This window comes from Biomphalaria glabrata, chromosome 8 (genome assembly GCF_947242115.1).
Source record: "Biomphalaria glabrata chromosome 8, xgBioGlab47.1, whole genome shotgun sequence".
NCBI lineage: Eukaryota > Metazoa > Mollusca > Gastropoda > Planorbidae > Biomphalaria > Biomphalaria glabrata.
In genome coordinates, this window is record NC_074718.1 from 29,568,228 (window position 1) to 29,586,238 (window position 18,011).

An 18,011-nucleotide genomic window follows, 5' to 3' on the forward strand; every position below is an offset into this window, starting at 1 on the left:
ATATTGTACACTATTTTTAACCGCAGAACTACTAAATTTTATAATAACAATTAATTCACAACATTTCTATTTTGTTAAAAAAAATACAAAGTTAGATGTTTATATAGAAAAAGACACTAAATCAGTTTGCCTTATAATAATATAACATTTAACTCACCATCTATGCTTTGTCCACTTGCAAATCTCCATACGTATGTCCTTGCAGAGAACAAGCCTACATGTATAATTATAATCAGTCTCAGTCCTGCTTAGTCTCTTCAAAAGAAACAAATTACAAATGTCACCAAAGAGAACACAAAATATTAATTTCAAACTCTTTTTTTTCAATCCTATTTATGATTATCATATTGATATAAGTAAAATAATTTTAATCAGATTCCATTCAAAGATTATAATTATTTAATCATGCCTAAAAGCAGCCCAAACTCAAGAATTTCCTAAACTGAAGTTTTACTCAAAATTCTCGATTAAAAACGTTTAAACATTAATTAAAAATGTATAACGGGATACTATATTATTTTTAAATTCTAGAAACATATTCATTAACTTGTGCATGTTTTTAAGATGTTGAAAGAAAAAAAAATTCATGAGATATACAATTAGAAAATATGAATTCTACATTCTCTACATAGCTGAGCACTGGTTAATTATTTATATATATGATTTTCATAAACTGAAGTAACACGTAACTAACTGTAAACGAGATTAACAATGCTACTTATCTTGAATTGTCAGCTTTGGTCAAGTGATCAATGATGGTGGGACAAAATCTGATTTCTCTTAGTTTGGCCAACAAGAGATTTATGTGAAGTCTTTTGTTTAATACTGGGTCAAGCATCTTTGTCAAGGCCCATCTATAAATACAAGAAATATACTATATTAATCATTGATACTTAAAAAAAAACACATATGTATTTTAAAACTTATGGATTTGATTTCTAAGTTAATCTGATTTGAACACTAGAAAATATCACTAATGTTGATTATACGACAATAGGGTTGCCAAAGATAAACCAAAAATTACGCTATTACATTTGTGTATTAATCTAATAAATATATTACGAAATGTAAAATAACACGTGATCATGGTCTCATAGACAATTTTATCAAAATGTTCTTTTAAAAAATAAAGGTAACAATGCATTCCATTATAGAGGGACAGAGTAAATATGTTTGTCATACAATAAAAGAAGAATAATGGAATAGCATTATTATTGAAATAAATTTTATCCAATGATTTTTATTTACAATTATATTCTTGAATGAAAAGACTGAATATCAGATCATGTGCATCGAGTGTTAACAGGCGCCCTAGCAATAACGTCTGTCCACCACCCAATCCCACAATGTGTATATATTTGAATCATCATCATTAAACAATACTAAACTTACATCTAGGCCTAGCGTAAACGAAGTTAAGGACCCTGCAGAAAAACTATTTATCATAATTTTGCATCCCGTGCTAAACACCCTCCCCTCCCAATGCATCAGATATGATTTAAACAAATATATTGAGATAGTAACAAAGAAAAAAAAAGCATGTGTCTTACCTGTAAGGTTGTGGAATATCTGGACTCTTATTTATCTCAAACAGATAATCAAATGTCAGGGTAGATTTTGGTTCCTTTTGGAATAATATGCACCAAAAAGTGGCTCCAAGAGAATAGACATCCAGTTTAAATGGGTCCACGTTTCCCGAAGTAAAAAGTTCAGGTGCCATGAAGGCTGGAGTGCCTCCCACTTTGTCTGAGCTGATGACCTCTGTCCCTTGAGGAACAGAAAAGGCCAAACCAAAGTCTCCAAGGATGACATTCTGTTGGTCGTCCACTAAAATGTTACTTGGTTTAATGTCCGCGTGAACAATCCGCTTGTGGTCAAGAAAACTCAAAACACACGTCAGCTGTGCAAAGTACACTGCCAGATGTGATGGGGTCAGTTCATGAAGTAATGAAGACAAACTGCCCTTCTGATAGAAGGGCATGCAGATAGCCAAGTACATTGGACATCTGACAGCTACGATGGCTTTCAATATGTTTGGATGATCGACAGACTGCATCATTTTGACCTCGCGTACAAACAGTTTCTTACTTTTGATTGCATCTTCTTCATTGCAAGAAGAAAACATTTTCACAGCTCTTTTAATATTTGGATTATCAAGATGTGTGGCCAACACAACATTCCCAGACAGACCTGACCCAATGGTAGGACCAGATTTAAATTTGAACGTTTGGAAAAAATCATCCTTAATGTCAAGAATTTGTACAACTCCTGACATGATAATAATAAATATAAATGTATCACTTACTATCAAAATCACTTTGTACAGAAGTAAAATAGATGATCACAACTAATAGTCACACACAATCAACTTTTGGTCTTGGAATGAATAATAAAATATAACCAGAATAAATGTTAATTAAGTATCCTTTTTAGAAATATAACAAACTACAGATACAACACAACTAGCTTGGCCACCAAACGTCCACAAGCTAAGACTTTACAGACTGAGACTTACACTGTCGATAGACGGGTTTATATAGTACCTCCAACGTGTCGGCGTGACCCAATACTTCAAATGCATTTACTTATCTCTTTGAACGCCTTAGCAGCTACTCCATTGTTAAAGAAATCAAAGGAAGCCGACTGACCAATGAGCGCGTCGGACATCGCGAAAGAACTACGGAGGCGTGACACTTTGATTCTTACCGACAAAGAAATCACCGGAGCGTGGACAATTCCTAAGTGGACAATTTAGATACAAGGATTTAATTTTATTCTTTGATCTCTGGCGGTTAAGAATTGGCCTAAGTGTGATCAACACTAGGAGTGAACTTACTTTTTCTCTCATAACTATGAGGTAATAGACTCTTGACCAACTTTGGAATAGAGTTTTCAAGAAAACGAAATTCAGGTAAGTCGATGCAAAGAATTTCTTTTATTTATATAGTACATATGCTCATCTCCCAATGCATATTTATTTTTAAAGTTTTTTCTATTTTTTAAGAATAAATTTACGAAAACCACGGAGGCGTTATATTTTGGTTTTACTGACAAAGAAATCACCGGAGTGTGCACGGTCATCTGTGAAAGGTATCTGCCAATGTTTCTGAGGAGGTCTCGTACCGTCACCCATATCCTGCTTTTGTGCCGTAAGCCTAAATAAAAAGTAATTGATTCCTGAAAATAACAAGAGTCAAACGCCCAACTATTTTTTTAAATTATTAAACTTTAATTTTAAAACATTTTGCAGCAATCACCATCTAAGTTTCGCACTCGCAAACCTAATCCACACCTGCCATAGATTCGTTTACCTTCCACCTTTCACTCAACGACGCGACCTCTTCCGCTACTTGGCATATCTCTATAGGTGTCTAAAAGGTCTTATATATGTCACTGTCATATAGAACGCACTGGGGGAAAAACAACAACTTTATCTAAAAAATTTTGTTGTATAAATTTGGCTCCTTTTTGTCTCGGAAAGCAATGGATGCGCCCAGATGAGTTACTGGTTTTGGTTTCGTCTTGAGACGGGGCAGAATCTGGTGTGGCTAATCAAGTCGATTCTGGAGCGGCAGACTTAGCCACAATTCGTGCGTGTATATGCATCTCATTTAGGGCTAGCTGACAGGGCAGCTTTCTTTTTTTCCCTCTTGATTAAGGCTGCTTCAGTTCTTTTACTCTCAGCGAGGATCGTCCCAGCACGCACAGTCTGTCTCCATGCACTCCGGTCTTTGGCTATTTCTTCCCTCATACTTTCGTTGATGTCTGTGGCTCTCATGTTCTATAGGATAGTCTTGGGCGGCCCTTGGGTCTGACTCCCTCCATAAGCTCAGCATATAAGATATCTTTCGGGATTCTACCATCTGGCATGCGGTTGACATGTCCAAGCCAGCGTAGTCTTCTTTGAGTCAGGAGAGCATACATGCTGTTCATATTGGCCAATCTCAAAACTTCCTGATTGGAGACATGGTCCCTCCAAGAGATGCGCATTATGAGACTCAGGCAGCGTAATTGGAATCTATTTAATCTGTGCTCTTGGTACATGAATGTTGACCAGCTTTCACTGTCATAAAGAAGAGTGCTTACAACACAGGCATTGTATACTAGGATTTTGGTTGCTGTGTTCGATTTGGCATTTTCCCAGACGTGCTTGAAGAGTTTTGCCAATGCTGTAGTAGCTTTTTCTTTTACTGTTCTTTTTGTCAGCTCGATGTCTAAATCTAGGTTACTGGCAATTGTTGATCCCAAGTAGGTACTTGTTATATAAATATTGTTACGACACAAGACTCTTCGAAATAATAATAGACTCTCAGGTTATTACTCTATAAATACTTTAATATTACAACAAGTTATGTAAATACGAACATTTCATTTCTCTTCCTGTCAATTTCTCCCGGCTTCCCCTTTTAAACAACCATTCCATTCATTACACGAATTCGCACCATTATTCATGCACACCGTGCTGCGCTACGACCGTAACAAATATGTAGGCCTACATTCAAAATGCATTATATCTTTTCAAAATATATGTTTATACTAATGGCTCGTACAACCGAAGTCTCAGAGGGGTCTAGTCTTAGCGGTCCTACTCAGTCAATCTGCCAATGTTTATGAGGATATACCTACATGGAAACATATTACAATTGCTTGATAAAGAAATGTTTTAAAAGTTCTTATGTCTCTTTGTTCCATTTATTATCAGAGGGGGTGCATTGTTTATCAGAACTGTTTCATTACAGATTTGATGAAAAGACTAAAATGTTAAATTCATAGTAATTACTTCAATATAACGTTTGGAAAAGTATTAATTTAGTATTGTTTAATACCGTAACAGGTCATCGGTAGTATAGTGGTAAGTATCCCCGCCTGTCACGCGGGAGACCGGGGTTCGATTCCCCGCCGGGGAGATTTTTTTTTATTATTTAATTATTTCCATTCTTCCCTTTTGTAGCCAGCACCAATTAAATTTCACCACTTACAAACAATTCCACACCTGGCATTCATTCACCATCTTTCTGTCGACGCGCGTCCTCGTTCTTTCCTTTTCCAATAGTATCCCATACAATCGAAGTGTCCAGAGTCTAGACTAGAAGTACTTTACGTTCTAGTGATTAACATGGAAATGGTAGTAGACACATTGCGCTATCTATAAATTCTTTTTTTTTAAATATGTAATCTAAATACACATACAGAGCGAATTGATATAAGCTTTGTAAAAATATCAAGCAAAACCTTAGAGTTTATAAAAAGTGACACTTCAGGACTGAAGAATAATAATTAAAGTAGCTATAGTAGGCCTACATAGAACACTGAGACGCAATTTACAAATAGAAAAACAAAACCTAATGAAATATTCAGAAAGACACAGATAGAGGCACCTTTCTTATTCCATTCGTACACGTGCTCCATCTTCCCTAATGCCATTAGAGAATGGAATGGGTTGGCTGAATCAGCCAGGAAAACCATTGACTTAGCAAAGTTGCTGATTAACATGTATGACTAGATTTACACATGAAAAGCGTAGGACGTACTTGTCTTTTTTTAAAGTAACGTCTGTAATCTATAAGATAAGAAGATTGAGCTTTAAACGTGAAAGACGAACGGACGGATAGGCAGATCACGCACAATAAATAGCAGCTTTTTAAATGTTCTTGAAAGGAAAGGGGGCGCTAAAAACGTTTACAGATTTGTTAAATGTTTAAAATGTCTTAAATATTTTATGATAGAGTTTGTCAGCTGAAGTAGGCCTAAAGAAGTCCCTGAGAGAAGTCTAACTCTGGTCCTACTCGTTACACTCGTAGGCTATCTGCCAATGTTTCTGAGGTTTCGTACCATCGAATCCAGAAAAAGAAGTCTATCTATGTTCGCGATCGCTTTCTAAAAGAAATAAAATTGTAATAGTGCTTTAAAAATTTAGACTAACGTTTAAAACCTATAATTTAGCAGTGCGGGTTCATTACGCCTACGAGTATGGATGTGATTAAAAGACTAAAGATGTTCACTATATACTAGCGGTTTCAACGTAACGAAACACGGGTATTAATTGGTGTTGTGCGAAATGTTCCAGGTCCTCGGTGGTATAGTGGTAAGTATCCCCGCCTGTCACGCGGGAGACCGGGGTTCGATTCCCCGCCGGGGAGGCACTCCTTTTTTTATAATTATTTTTTAAAATACATTTTGTAGCAATCACTATTTAAATATCACCACTCGCAAAACATAACCCACACCAAATATTTCTTCACCTTCCATTTTTTACGCAACGACGCGACCTCCTCTTCTACTACTGATCATATCTCTATAGTGACTATAGGTGACTAAAAGGTCTTATATATGTTCCTGTCATACAGGACACACCAGGGAAAAAAAACAAAATTAACAGTGTCTATAAAATCTTGTTTAAAAAATGCATTATTTCTTTATAAAATATCTGTTTATTAAATTATTAGTGACTCGTACAACCGAAGTCCCAGAGAGGTCTTAGCGGTCCTACTCGAATAAGTATCTGCCAATGTTTCTGAGGGTATGCCTACATGGAAACATTATTTAAAGTTCTTGGAGTGCTATGGCTATAGACTAACGTTCATCACCCAGACATCCCAGACTTATGCGTTTTTTTTAGGGGGGGGTCTTTTTTTTGGTTATTACTACTTATTACTGCCTCATATCCTCTTTGTTTAGCCGATATTTATTATTTCCATTTATTATGGGGCATGTGTGTATTTAACTTGATAAACTATAAAAATACAAAGATGTTCAACATATACTAAATAGTTCAATGTAACGTAGCAAGTTTAGTATATTGATACACTTTTACAGGTCCTCGGTAGTATAGTGGTAAGTATCCCCGCCTGTCACGCGGGAGACCGGGGTTCGATTCCCCGCCGGGGAGATGTTTTTTTTTTTTTATATTTATTACCATTCTCCACTTTTGTAGCAATGACCAATTAAATTTCATCACTTACAAACAATTCCATACCTGATATTCTATCACCATCTTTCTGTCGACGGCGAGACCTCTTCCTTTACTTTCTATATGTTATCCCATACAATCTTAAGTGTCCAGAGTCTAAACTAGAAGTACTTTACGTTCTTGTGGTAAACATGGGCATGGGAACAATAATAGACACATTCCACTGTCTATAAATTCTTGTTTTAAAAAGTGTAATATAAATGCTTGCAAAATACATTATTTCTTAAAAGAAAAAAAGATTGGGTAAACTGTATTAGTTGCTCGAACAATAAAAAAACAAACACGCCATTTAGTAATATGTGTGTGTTTCTCAAGCTTTTTTTTTACATACATTCGTTCGACATAAGTGCAACTCTATTCTTGATATCCCGCACATACGGACCTGGATCTATACACAAGCCATTATTTTCATTAAGAAATTGGATTTAGGGCGATTAGCTATTTTTATATTCTTGAATTCATGTATTCGCTTTACTTATAACATTATTATTTTCTTTAATTGTTTCTTTTTACACTATATCAGAGACTATATCAGCATTATTTCTTAAAAGAAAATAAAAAAGATTTAAGATATAAGTTTCTCGAACAATTAAAAAAACATTCCATTTAGTAATATGTATTTTCTATACATTTATTTTCAGAAATTTTTACAGGTTTCTTAAATAAACAAAATAGACATCTCCTTTTCTTAATGTAGACTCCCTTGTTTTATTATAAACTAGCCAGATAGTACACGCTGCCCGCGGGTCTCAACTTGCGTAGTGCTGATATGGAACTATTAAAATGTATGTCAAAACGTCTTCGCTGCTATAACGAACAAATGTATGAAAAATGCTTTAGAAAAACAAATTTGAATGTTAATTTGATTAAAATATGAAATGAATGGATAATTATTAGTATGTTCATATGTTTAAGTATAAAACTGTCTTTGCGAAGAGAAGTTCTTTCATCTTAGAGTTGAATTAGACGTAGGAAAAGAGATGTGTAACATTTCGGTCTTGTCTAAAGTCAGGAATTCTAAATTCGCAAATATAAGGAACGAATTTATGTAAAATTGCTCTTGAAACACAAATTTGAAGGCTAATTTTATAAAAATAATGAAATCAGTAGACTATATTTTGTATTTTTATGTGTCTGGGCGAATTATAGTTCTTAAAATTAGATCTAGATCTAGATTCTTTCGAGTTTGTCTCTGTAAACATGGCCTAGATCCATGAAATAGTAACACTTTCATAGAGTTGGGCATCTTTTTTTAGGGTCTTAAGTTTGTTTTAAGGCTACTATACAAACGATACGGTTCCAGTTAGTACCCAAGGAACATTTATGCCAAGTTTTATAAAGTTTGGTCATGGGTTTTGATTTCTAAGCTGGACATACATACATACATACATACACCTTACTTTCTAATTTAGAGAATAGAAGATAGTAATGCCAACATAAATTTGAACTGACGTATTTATATAGGAAAAAAACTTACATATATATATATATATATTAACAAATTAAAATGGTTGGCTTTCAGAGATAATAAGTAAACTTGAGAATCCGATAAAACGTGATCATTACGCTTTGATCTTTGCCGACAAAACATTTTTCTTTTGTGGTCAGCACCTGAGTAGCCGATAAAACGCAATCATTACGCTTTGATCTTTGCCGACAAAAACATTTTTCTTTTGTGGTCAGCACTTGAGTAGCCGATAAAACGTGATCATTACGCTTTGATCTTTGCTGACAAAAATATTTTTCCTTTGTGGTCAGCACTTGAGTAGCCGATAAAACGCAATCATTAGCCTACGCTTTGATCTTTGCCGACGAAAATATTTTTTCTTTCGTGGTCAGCACTTGAGTAGCCGATAAAACGCGATCATTACGCTTTGATATTTGCCGACAAAAAGATTTTTTCTTTATGGTTGGCACTCTATTAGCTTTCTAAACGTAATCACATCACTATGATCTAGCCAACAAAGATCTCGTTTAAAACTTTTGCAGGCATATTCAAAACAGTCAAGTCACGTGTATCAGGCTAGCAGCAGAGGCTTCAAATATTCATTAATCAAATTTTATTTTTATTTTTTACATTGGGCGTAATTTCACTGTACAAATTTATGAAACTTTAAAACCCTAAAATATGGAATATAAATTACAAAATAATCGAGAAGTATTTGACCTCTTCTACTTGCTGAATAATTTGTTCTTGTAACGTGAACACTGAATGCTACTGCGGGCGGAGGCGCACTAATGGGGTATTTAGTGAGAACATGTGCGTGCTCGATCTTGAACTAAATAAACTTCAACAATAATCTAAATTTAGTGTGTAGATGTATTGAGATGTTTTACTATAGCAGAACATACAAATGTGTGCATAATGTGTAACTTAAACTGCAAAGTTCAGGGGAATAGAAACTTAATACACACTGGGGTAAGTTCGATGCCCCCCCAGACATAGTGAAATGTTGCCAAATACCAAAGTTAAACAGCATTTTAGTTTAATATTCTTGTTTGATTTGTACCTCGTTATTTTAAAAAATAAGGAACCCTTAATGACTTGTTTCATTTTATAATAATCTAGTCATTTTGAGTATTCCATAATTTTTCATTCAGTATAACACATAGAAATTTCAATATTTGGTCTGTGGGATTGGTTTACCAGGGATAAAATATGTGGCTTTTATTTTTTATTTTTTTTACTTATGATAATCAGCAGTTTTCGGGCGAAAGAAGTGCTTCATTTTTATTCTCACTTTTGTAATTATTTTTATTATGTTTGTAAAATTTCAGTTTCATTTATTGTTTTTACTGTTCAATATATTATGCAAACATCTATATTTTATGTAACTTTCGTTCCAGAACTAATGCAATTTTATAAAGTTATTTATGTAAATTTAAACATGTGCACATTTATACTTTGTTAACATAATTGTATTTTTCAAACCGTCACAATTATTGTAATATACATATGTATGTATATGTCTTTGTCTGTGTGAGTGTTTGTACTTTTCAAAGTTAAATAGTATATAATATTTAACTCTTTTAGTCTGGAAGTATATCAAATAAGGTCAGAGACTAACAAGTCTACTGTAAATCATACAATCGATGAGAGGAGGAAATTTATAAAGTAACACAATGCAATACAAATAAATGCAAAAAAAGCTGTTTTAAACAATGAACTGTGATTTATTTGACTAAACATATTCCTACTACATTTTTCAATTGTTTACATCCTCCAAAATAAAAAAAAACATGACAATATATTGACAAAACCGACAATGATTATCTAAACAGAAGTGTCATGCATTTAAAACAAATGTCACAAAACTGTTGTTAGACTACGGTACATTGATAGAAACATTCAGATGATTGCTGTTAGTCTTTTCCTATAAAATGACAAAAAGTTTATAACTAAAGAACAGCTATATGAATCAATGTACAATGTCCTGTTGTCTCAGGCTAAGAGACATTAAGAGACATTAAAGAATTGAAGAATGTACATCCAGTCTTCACTGAGACCTCACGATTCGGAAACCACACTCAGCCACCAAACTCCCTAAGTGAATGTTACTTTTCATATTTCAGATACATTTATCCATTTCTCTGTCTAGTCTGTTTTCACTTCGTAATTCATCTTGCATTCTGTTAATTAGATGGAAACAAACGACAATGATGGCCAATGACAACAATTAAAAACACATAATCTAAATGTACACTATTTTAACCACAAAAATACTCAGCCTTTTAATTATTTTAATTTAATTGTTCGCAAAATACAAAACTTAAATGCTTGCACACACTAAAAGACACTAAATCTGTTTGTCTTTATAAAACAAAATATATAACTCACCTTTGATGATGGTTCCACAAGTAAGTCCTATGAGTGAACAGCTTTAACCTATCCGAAAACCAGCTCTTTTTTATATATAGGCCTACATATGCCACTGTCCGGCTTATTCTTTTCAAATGAAAAAACAAACAAATATGACACCAAAGAGAAAACCAAAAAAAAAAACACAAATACTTTCTATGTTTAAATTGTTTCAGTTCTATTTATAACTATTACATCGGTATTAGTAAAATTAATCAAATTCCATTCGTGGAGTACTTATTTCGATTATTTCTGAAAGCAGAAGAAACAAACTCATAAATTTCGCAAATTGAAGTGTTAAGTCAAATATTTTGATTAAAAATGTTTAATGATAATGTTTTAATGTATAAACATCTTATGTATGTTTTTAAGATGTTGAATGAATTCTACATTCTTTACGTAGCTGTGCACTAGTCAGTTACTTATATATAAGATGATCGTATACTCGAGTAACCAGTGGCGTAGCTCGGGTGGGGGGAAGAGGGGGGAGAAATAGAAAATCTCCCCGGACCCCACATGAAGGAGGCCCCCAAATGAGTTTTTTTTACATTTAAAATTTAATATTACGCAAAAAATGCAGCCCGCAAAGAGATCAAGCCCCCCGGGCCCCCAAACGATGGAAAATTCCTAACTACTCCCCTGCGTAGATGTAGCTAAATTCTAAACGAGATTACAAAGCTACTTATCTTGAATAGTCAGCTTTGGTCAAGTGGTCAATGATGGTAGGACAAAATCTGATTTCTCTAAGTTTGGCCAACAAGTGGTTTATGTGAAGTCTTTTGTTTGCTAATGGGTCAAGCATCCTTGTCAGGGCCCATCTAGAAATACAAGAAATAAAGTATATTAATCAGTTATACTCGAAAAAAGTATATGTATTCAAAACTTATGGATTTTATTTCTGTGCAATATTAGCTTAATCTGATTTGTACAATATAAAATTTATTTAGGATTGACAAAGATAAACAAAATTTGTACGTTATTATATCAGTATAAATCTAATGAATATATTATGAAATGTAAAATAGCATGTTATCATGCCTGCATAGACACATTTATCAAAATACTTACACGAAAAAAGATTTTATAGTAAGAGATTTTTTTTTCATATTTTCACAAATAAGCGCATCGCATTACTATTTAAATGTATTCTGTCCAATGAATTTAGTTGCAATTCTATTCTAGGATATAACAAATATCGTGAGATAGTAACAAAGCAAAAATGTGTCTTACCTGTAAGGTTGTGGAATATCTGGACTCTTATTTATCTCAAACAGATAATCAAATGTCATGGTAGATTTTGGTTCCTTTTGGAATAATATACACCACAGAGTGGCCCCAAGAGAATAGACATCCAGTTTAAATGGGTCCACGTTTCCCGAAGTGAAAAGTTCGGGTGCCATGAAGGCTGGAGTGCCTCCCACTTTGTCTGAGCTGATGACCTCTGTCCCGTGGGGAACAGAAAAGGCCAAACCAAAGTCTCCAAGGATGACATTCAGTTGGTCGTCCACTAAAATGTTACTTGGTTTAATGTCCGCGTGGACAATCCTCTTGTGGTCAAGAAAATTCAAAACACAAGTCAGCTGTGCAAAGTACACTGCCAGATGTGATGGGGTCAGTTCATGAAGTAATGAAGACAAACTGCCCTTCTGATACAAGGGCATACAGATAGCGAAGTACATTGGACATCTGACAGCTACGATGGCTTTCATTATGTTTGGATGATCGACAGACTGCATCATTTTGACCTCGCGTACAAACAGTTTCTTACTTTTGATTGCATCTTCTTCATTGCAAGAAGAAAACATTTTCACAGCTCTTTTAATATTTGGATTATCAAGATGTCTGGCCAACACAACATTCCCAGACAGACCTGACCCAATGGTAGGACCAGATTTAAATTTGAACGTTTGGAAAAAATCATCCTTAATGTCAAGAATGTTAACAGCGCCTGACATGATAAGAAATGTAAATGTATCACTTACTATCAAAATCACTTTGTACAGAAGTAAAATAGGTCACAACTAATAGTCACAATAAACTGTGGTCTTGGAATAAATAAAATATAACCAGAATAAATGTATAAAATCCTTTGTAGAAATTTCACAAACAACAGATACAACACAAGTAACTTTGGGCCTACCACCAAACGTCCACAAGCTAAGACTTTACAGACTGAGACTTAAACTGCCAAAAAGAAGGGTTTATATAGTACCTACGACGTGTCGGCGTGACCCGATACTTCAAATGCATTTACTTATCGCTTTGATCGCCTTAGCGGCTACTATATTGTTATGTTGAAAGAAATCAAAGAAAGCCGAATGACTAATGACCGCTTCGGACGTCACGACTGAACTACGGAGGCGTGACACTTTTATTCTCACCGACAAAGAAATCACCGGAGCGTGGACGATACCCTTATGATTTTTTTTTACACTGACTTTCTTATTATCTCTGCCGGCTGGGAATAGATTTAGTCAAGAAAAGAAAATATTTCATCTCTATGGAGTTTAGCTACATATACCATGTAGAAGCAAAGGATTACATTTATTTATATAGAAATTTAGCTGTAATATAAAATGATTTATAAAAAAAAAATATTTTAATATCAAATGCTATATTTAGTAAAATTTCATCATATTTTTAATCAATGTTATATAAATCTATATTAACAATAATATTTTTTTTATTCAATTGGAAATAGTTTTATTACAAAGCATAGATAAGAGTACTCTGTCTGGTAAAAAGTGTGTACACGTTATTTTCCCCCCACCCATTATCGAATAAAGCAGAAACTTCGCTCAATTATTCATTGACTTAGATGAGACATGAATCAATTAAAAAATTGCACAAATAATAACTAGGGAATTCTTTATTTCGCTTAATAGCAACAAAGGAAACTATTACTCCAGTATTCACAGATATGTCTAAATTTGTTGAGTTTATTCCCCTTAAATTATTGCTAACGCTATTTCTTCCTCACGCACTCTCCGATCAAGTTGATACTTTTAACAATTATTTATTGTACCTAACAAAACATGAATCAACAAAAATACTCAATATGTCAATGAATTTTTGGTAATTAATTATTTGGTTTGATATCGAATACGAGGAATAACATGTACATTATTGCTAGATATAGTTTTAAGGACGGAGTTTGAATAAGCTTTTTTATTTAAGGATTTAAAAAAATATTTTGCGTGTTTTAAAATATGTCTTTAATAATTTATTTTAGCGTTGTCAGCTGAAGTAGGCCTTCACAAGTCACATGATGGTCTTAGTGGTCTTACTCGAATTAGTATCTGTCAATGTTTCTTTTTTTAAAGCATTATGTTACAGAAAACAAGTATTAAATCGGTTTCTGTGATTGACCCCAAAACCTCTTCAGTTGGTCTTTAAGCCTATATTGCCCTACATGGAAACTAATTGATTCCTGAAAAAAAAAAGTCAAACGCCCAACTATGTTCACGCTCGCCATCTAAAAAATAAAAAAATCTAAGAGATTTAAATGAAGGTTGACCACATATTGTTTAGCAGTACTGGTACATTTGCGATTTGATGAAAAGACAAAAGATGTTTAATATATACCAACTAGTTCAACGTAAAGAAACACGGGTATTACTTTAATATTAAGAAATATTTTTTAGATCCTCGGTAGTATAGTGGTAAGTATCCCCGCCTGTCACGCGGGAGACCGGGATTCGATTTCCCGCCGGGAAGATGTTTTTTTAAATTATTATTGAACTTTCATTTTAAAACACTTTGCAGTAATTACCATTTAAATTTCACCACTCGCAAACATAACCCACACCTGATATTCGCTCGTGAGATTTATAACAAATGAAAAGGCCTATTAAGATTTGATTAGAGTCACACCTTTAGTAAAACACAAAACTTAGAGACACTTCAGGACAGAAGAATAAAAAGTAATGTAGCTATAATTCATAAAACACTGAACCATAATTTACAAGTAGAAAAGCAAAACCTAATGAAATTCTCAGAAAGACACAAAGATAGAGGCACATCTCTTATTCCATACGTTAGAACAAATTCTTACAAGTGCTTTTTCTTCCCTAGTGCCATTAGAGAATGGAATGGGTTGTCTGAATCAGCAAGGAAAACCAACGACTTAGCAGAGTTGCTGATTAACATGCATGACTAAATTGACACATGCAATGAAGATTGAACTTTAAACGTGATAGACTAACGGACGGAGAGGCAGACCACACACAATAAATAGCAGCTTTTAACGTCCTTGAAAGGAAAGGGGGCGCTAAAGACGTTTACATTTTCTTTTTAATTTTAAAATTAAGTCTTTAATAATTTATGAGTTTGTCAGCTGAAGTAGGCTTACAGAAGTCCCAGAGAGAGGTCTTATTGAGGTCCTACTCGAATCTGACAATATTGTTTCTTAGGAGGTCTCGTACTATTGTTACCTGAAAAAACAAAAAGTCAAAGGCCCAACTATGCTCACGCTCGCAATCTAAATAAAAATAAATCTAAGTGTGCTTTAAAAATTTAGACTAACGTTTAAAACCCATTGTTTAGCAGTACTACTGGTACATTAAGATCACAGATGTGATGAAGAGACAAAAGATGTTCACTATATACTAACGAGTTCAACGTAACGAAACACGACTATTACTTTAGAATTTAACATTTTTATCTCGTGTTTACGGTAGTATAGTGGTATCCCCGCCTGTTACACGGGAGACCGGGGTTCGATTCCCCGCCGGGAAGACTTTTTAATTTTTTTTTATACATTTTGTAGCAACCACCATTTAAATTTCACCACTCGCAAATATAACCCACACCAGATATTCGTTCACCTTCCATTTTTCACTGAACTACGCGACCTCTTCCGCTACTTATCATATCTCTAAAGGTGTCTAAAAGACATTATATATGTTCCTGTCATACAGGACGAACTAGTTAAAACAAAAACAACAACTTAACATTGTCTATAAAATCTTGGTTTAAAAAAATGTAGTATAAACATGTACATTCAAAATGCATTATTTCTTTTCAAAATACCTGTTTATTAAATTATTAGTGACTTGTACAACCGAAGTCCCAGAGAGGTCTTAGCGGTCCTACTCGAATAAGTATCTGCCAATGTTTGTGAGGGTATACCTACATGGAAACATATTACAATTGCTTCATTTAAAAGAAGATCTTGGAGTACTATGGCTATAGACTAACGTTCATCACCCAGACTTACACTTTTTTTTTAGGAGGAGCCTCCTTTTGGTTATTACGGCCATATATCCCCTTTGTTTGGTGGACACCTATAGCCGATATGAATTATTTCCAATTAATAAAAGGGAGGAGTGTATATACCATAATATAATAAAACAACAAAGATGTTCAAGATATACCAACTAGTTCAAGGTAGCGTAGCCGGGGTAGCAGTTTAGTATATTGATTCACTTGTTACAGGTCCTCGGTAGTATAGTGGTAAGTATCCCCGCCTGTCACGCGGGAGACCGGGGTTCGATTCCCCGGCGGGGAGATTTTTTTTAAAAATTATTACCATTCTCCACTTTTGTAGCAATCACCAATTAAATTTCATCACTTACAAACACCATCTTTCTGTCGACGGCGTGACCTTTTCCTTTACTTCAAACGCACTATCTTATAAAATGTAAGTGTCCAGAGTCTAGACTAGATGTACTTTACGTTTTTGTAGTTATCATGTAGACGGTAGTAGACACATTCCACTGTCTATTAATTCTTGTTGTTAAAAATGTAATATAAATACATGCATTCCAAAAGCATTATTTCTTAAAAGAAAAAAAAAAGATTTGGTAAACTGTATTAGTTGCTCAAACAATGAAAAAAAAAAACACTCCATTTAGTAATATGTGTTTTCTATACATTTATTTTCAGAAATTATTACATGTTTCTGTAACTGTTATAAAAATATACAAAATAATCAACTCCTTAATATAGACTCCCTTGTTTTATTATAAATAGAAATGCCAACATAATTTTTGAACTGACGTATTTGTATAGGGAAAAAAGGCTTACATATATAATTGAAAAAATTAAAATTAGCTTTCAGAGATAATAAATAACCTTAAGCAACCTTTGTATCTGAACTTGACCATGCTAAGTATAATGACATCAAATTTTCAGCATCTTTTGTAGTTTTCAGCTATAAACGTGACGGACGGAGAGGCATACCACACAAGGTCGCACTTACTTTCTCTGTCTGGAAAAATGTCTGGTCTGACATGTGTTCTGCTTCTTTGATATTTTACACCCTTTTGACCTTGTATGTTCTTGGATTTACTTGCTTATGGTTAAATATTTGAACCATTATGTTGTAATGTCTTCTTACACTTTGCTGAATTCTGCATCGTTTGACTGTAGCTTCTTGTCTTAAATTCTTGCAGATGTTCTTTTATATGGCAATATAGTCCTTATACTTTCAAACAACATCTGAGCCGGACTTAATTTAGCATCCTGCCTCAGTGTGTTGCTTAACTCTAACGGGCTTAGCGTCTGATTTACTTTCTTTGCATTTTCTCATCAATTTTTTTTTAAAATATTTTCACTGTTGCCTCTACGTTACAGTTTGACTGATGATGTCCTGGTGTGGACACTACATGATTCCATAAATGTGTTAATTTTCTCAGATGACAACAGAACTCCTAGATCACTTATGCAACTTTAGGAACTCCAAATTTGACAATTACGTTTTTCAGTTTTCTTATAACAATTTGACTTGTTGTGGTGTTCATATGTTCCACCTTTCCAGTCTCTTCGAAACCTTTTCCAATTGGCCGCCATTTATTGTCTGTTTGAAACAACGGTTGCGGTGTTGAAAAATATCTGTTCACTGTTGCCTTTGTAACAACTTATTTATTCCTTTTAAGTTTCTACTGTTTGCGCTAGTATTTACCTTTATTAACTGCGTCACACTTCTACCATGTTCAAATAAGGTATAAAATTGAAAATAAAACATTAAGTAAAAAATATTATTCTTTATTCGGCCATCTTGGCGCCCCTTAATCAAAGAATGACACATAAATGAAGGAAAATTTTTAAAAAATTCTCCCCGGCGGGGAATCGAACCCCGGTCTCCCGCGTGACAGGCGGGGATACTTACCACTATACTACCGAGGACTTGTGTTGAATTGATGAATCAAAGATTTCTATATTATGATTATATTAATTTTC

At 34.0% G+C, this 18,011-nt stretch overlaps 2 protein-coding genes and 5 non-coding genes across 7 annotated transcripts; 4 read left to right on the plus strand and 3 right to left on the minus strand.

Moving 5' to 3' along the window:
• Window positions 1-718: 718 nt before the first annotated feature.
• On the minus strand, window positions 719-2,275 carry LOC106051353 (uncharacterized). Its single transcript, XM_013206532.2, has 2 exons — window positions 1,551-2,275; window positions 719-854 (listed from the first exon to the last, which is right to left on the minus strand). Exons 1-2 carry the CDS (start codon window positions 2,273-2,275, stop codon window positions 719-721), a joined length of 861 nt encoding a protein of 286 aa, XP_013061986.2.
• A 2,560-nt stretch (window positions 2,276-4,835) lies between these two features.
• Trnad-guc (transfer RNA aspartic acid (anticodon GUC)) lies at window positions 4,836-4,907 on the plus strand. Its single transcript has one exon. It is a non-coding gene; the product is annotated as a tRNA-Asp (tRNA).
• Window positions 4,908-6,068: 1,161 nt separating this feature from the next.
• Window positions 6,069-6,140, plus strand: Trnad-guc (transfer RNA aspartic acid (anticodon GUC)). The gene has a single exon. It is a non-coding gene; the product is annotated as a tRNA-Asp (tRNA).
• Window positions 6,141-6,817: 677 nt separating this feature from the next.
• Window positions 6,818-6,889, plus strand: Trnad-guc (transfer RNA aspartic acid (anticodon GUC)). Its single transcript has one exon. It is a non-coding gene; the product is annotated as a tRNA-Asp (tRNA).
• A 4,148-nt stretch (window positions 6,890-11,037) lies between these two features.
• On the minus strand, window positions 11,038-12,784 carry LOC106051355 (uncharacterized). The gene is made up of 2 exons (XM_013206533.2): window positions 12,060-12,784; window positions 11,038-11,647 (listed from the first exon to the last, which is right to left on the minus strand). Exons 1-2 carry the CDS (start codon window positions 12,782-12,784, stop codon window positions 11,512-11,514), a joined length of 861 nt encoding a protein of 286 aa, XP_013061987.2. The 3' UTR covers window positions 11,038-11,511.
• Window positions 12,785-16,266: 3,482 nt separating this feature from the next.
• On the plus strand, window positions 16,267-16,338 carry Trnad-guc (transfer RNA aspartic acid (anticodon GUC)). Its single transcript has one exon. It is a non-coding gene; the product is annotated as a tRNA-Asp (tRNA).
• Window positions 16,339-17,885: 1,547 nt separating this feature from the next.
• Window positions 17,886-17,957, minus strand: Trnad-guc (transfer RNA aspartic acid (anticodon GUC)). The gene has a single exon. It is a non-coding gene; the product is annotated as a tRNA-Asp (tRNA).
• Window positions 17,958-18,011: the final 54 nt, after the last annotated feature.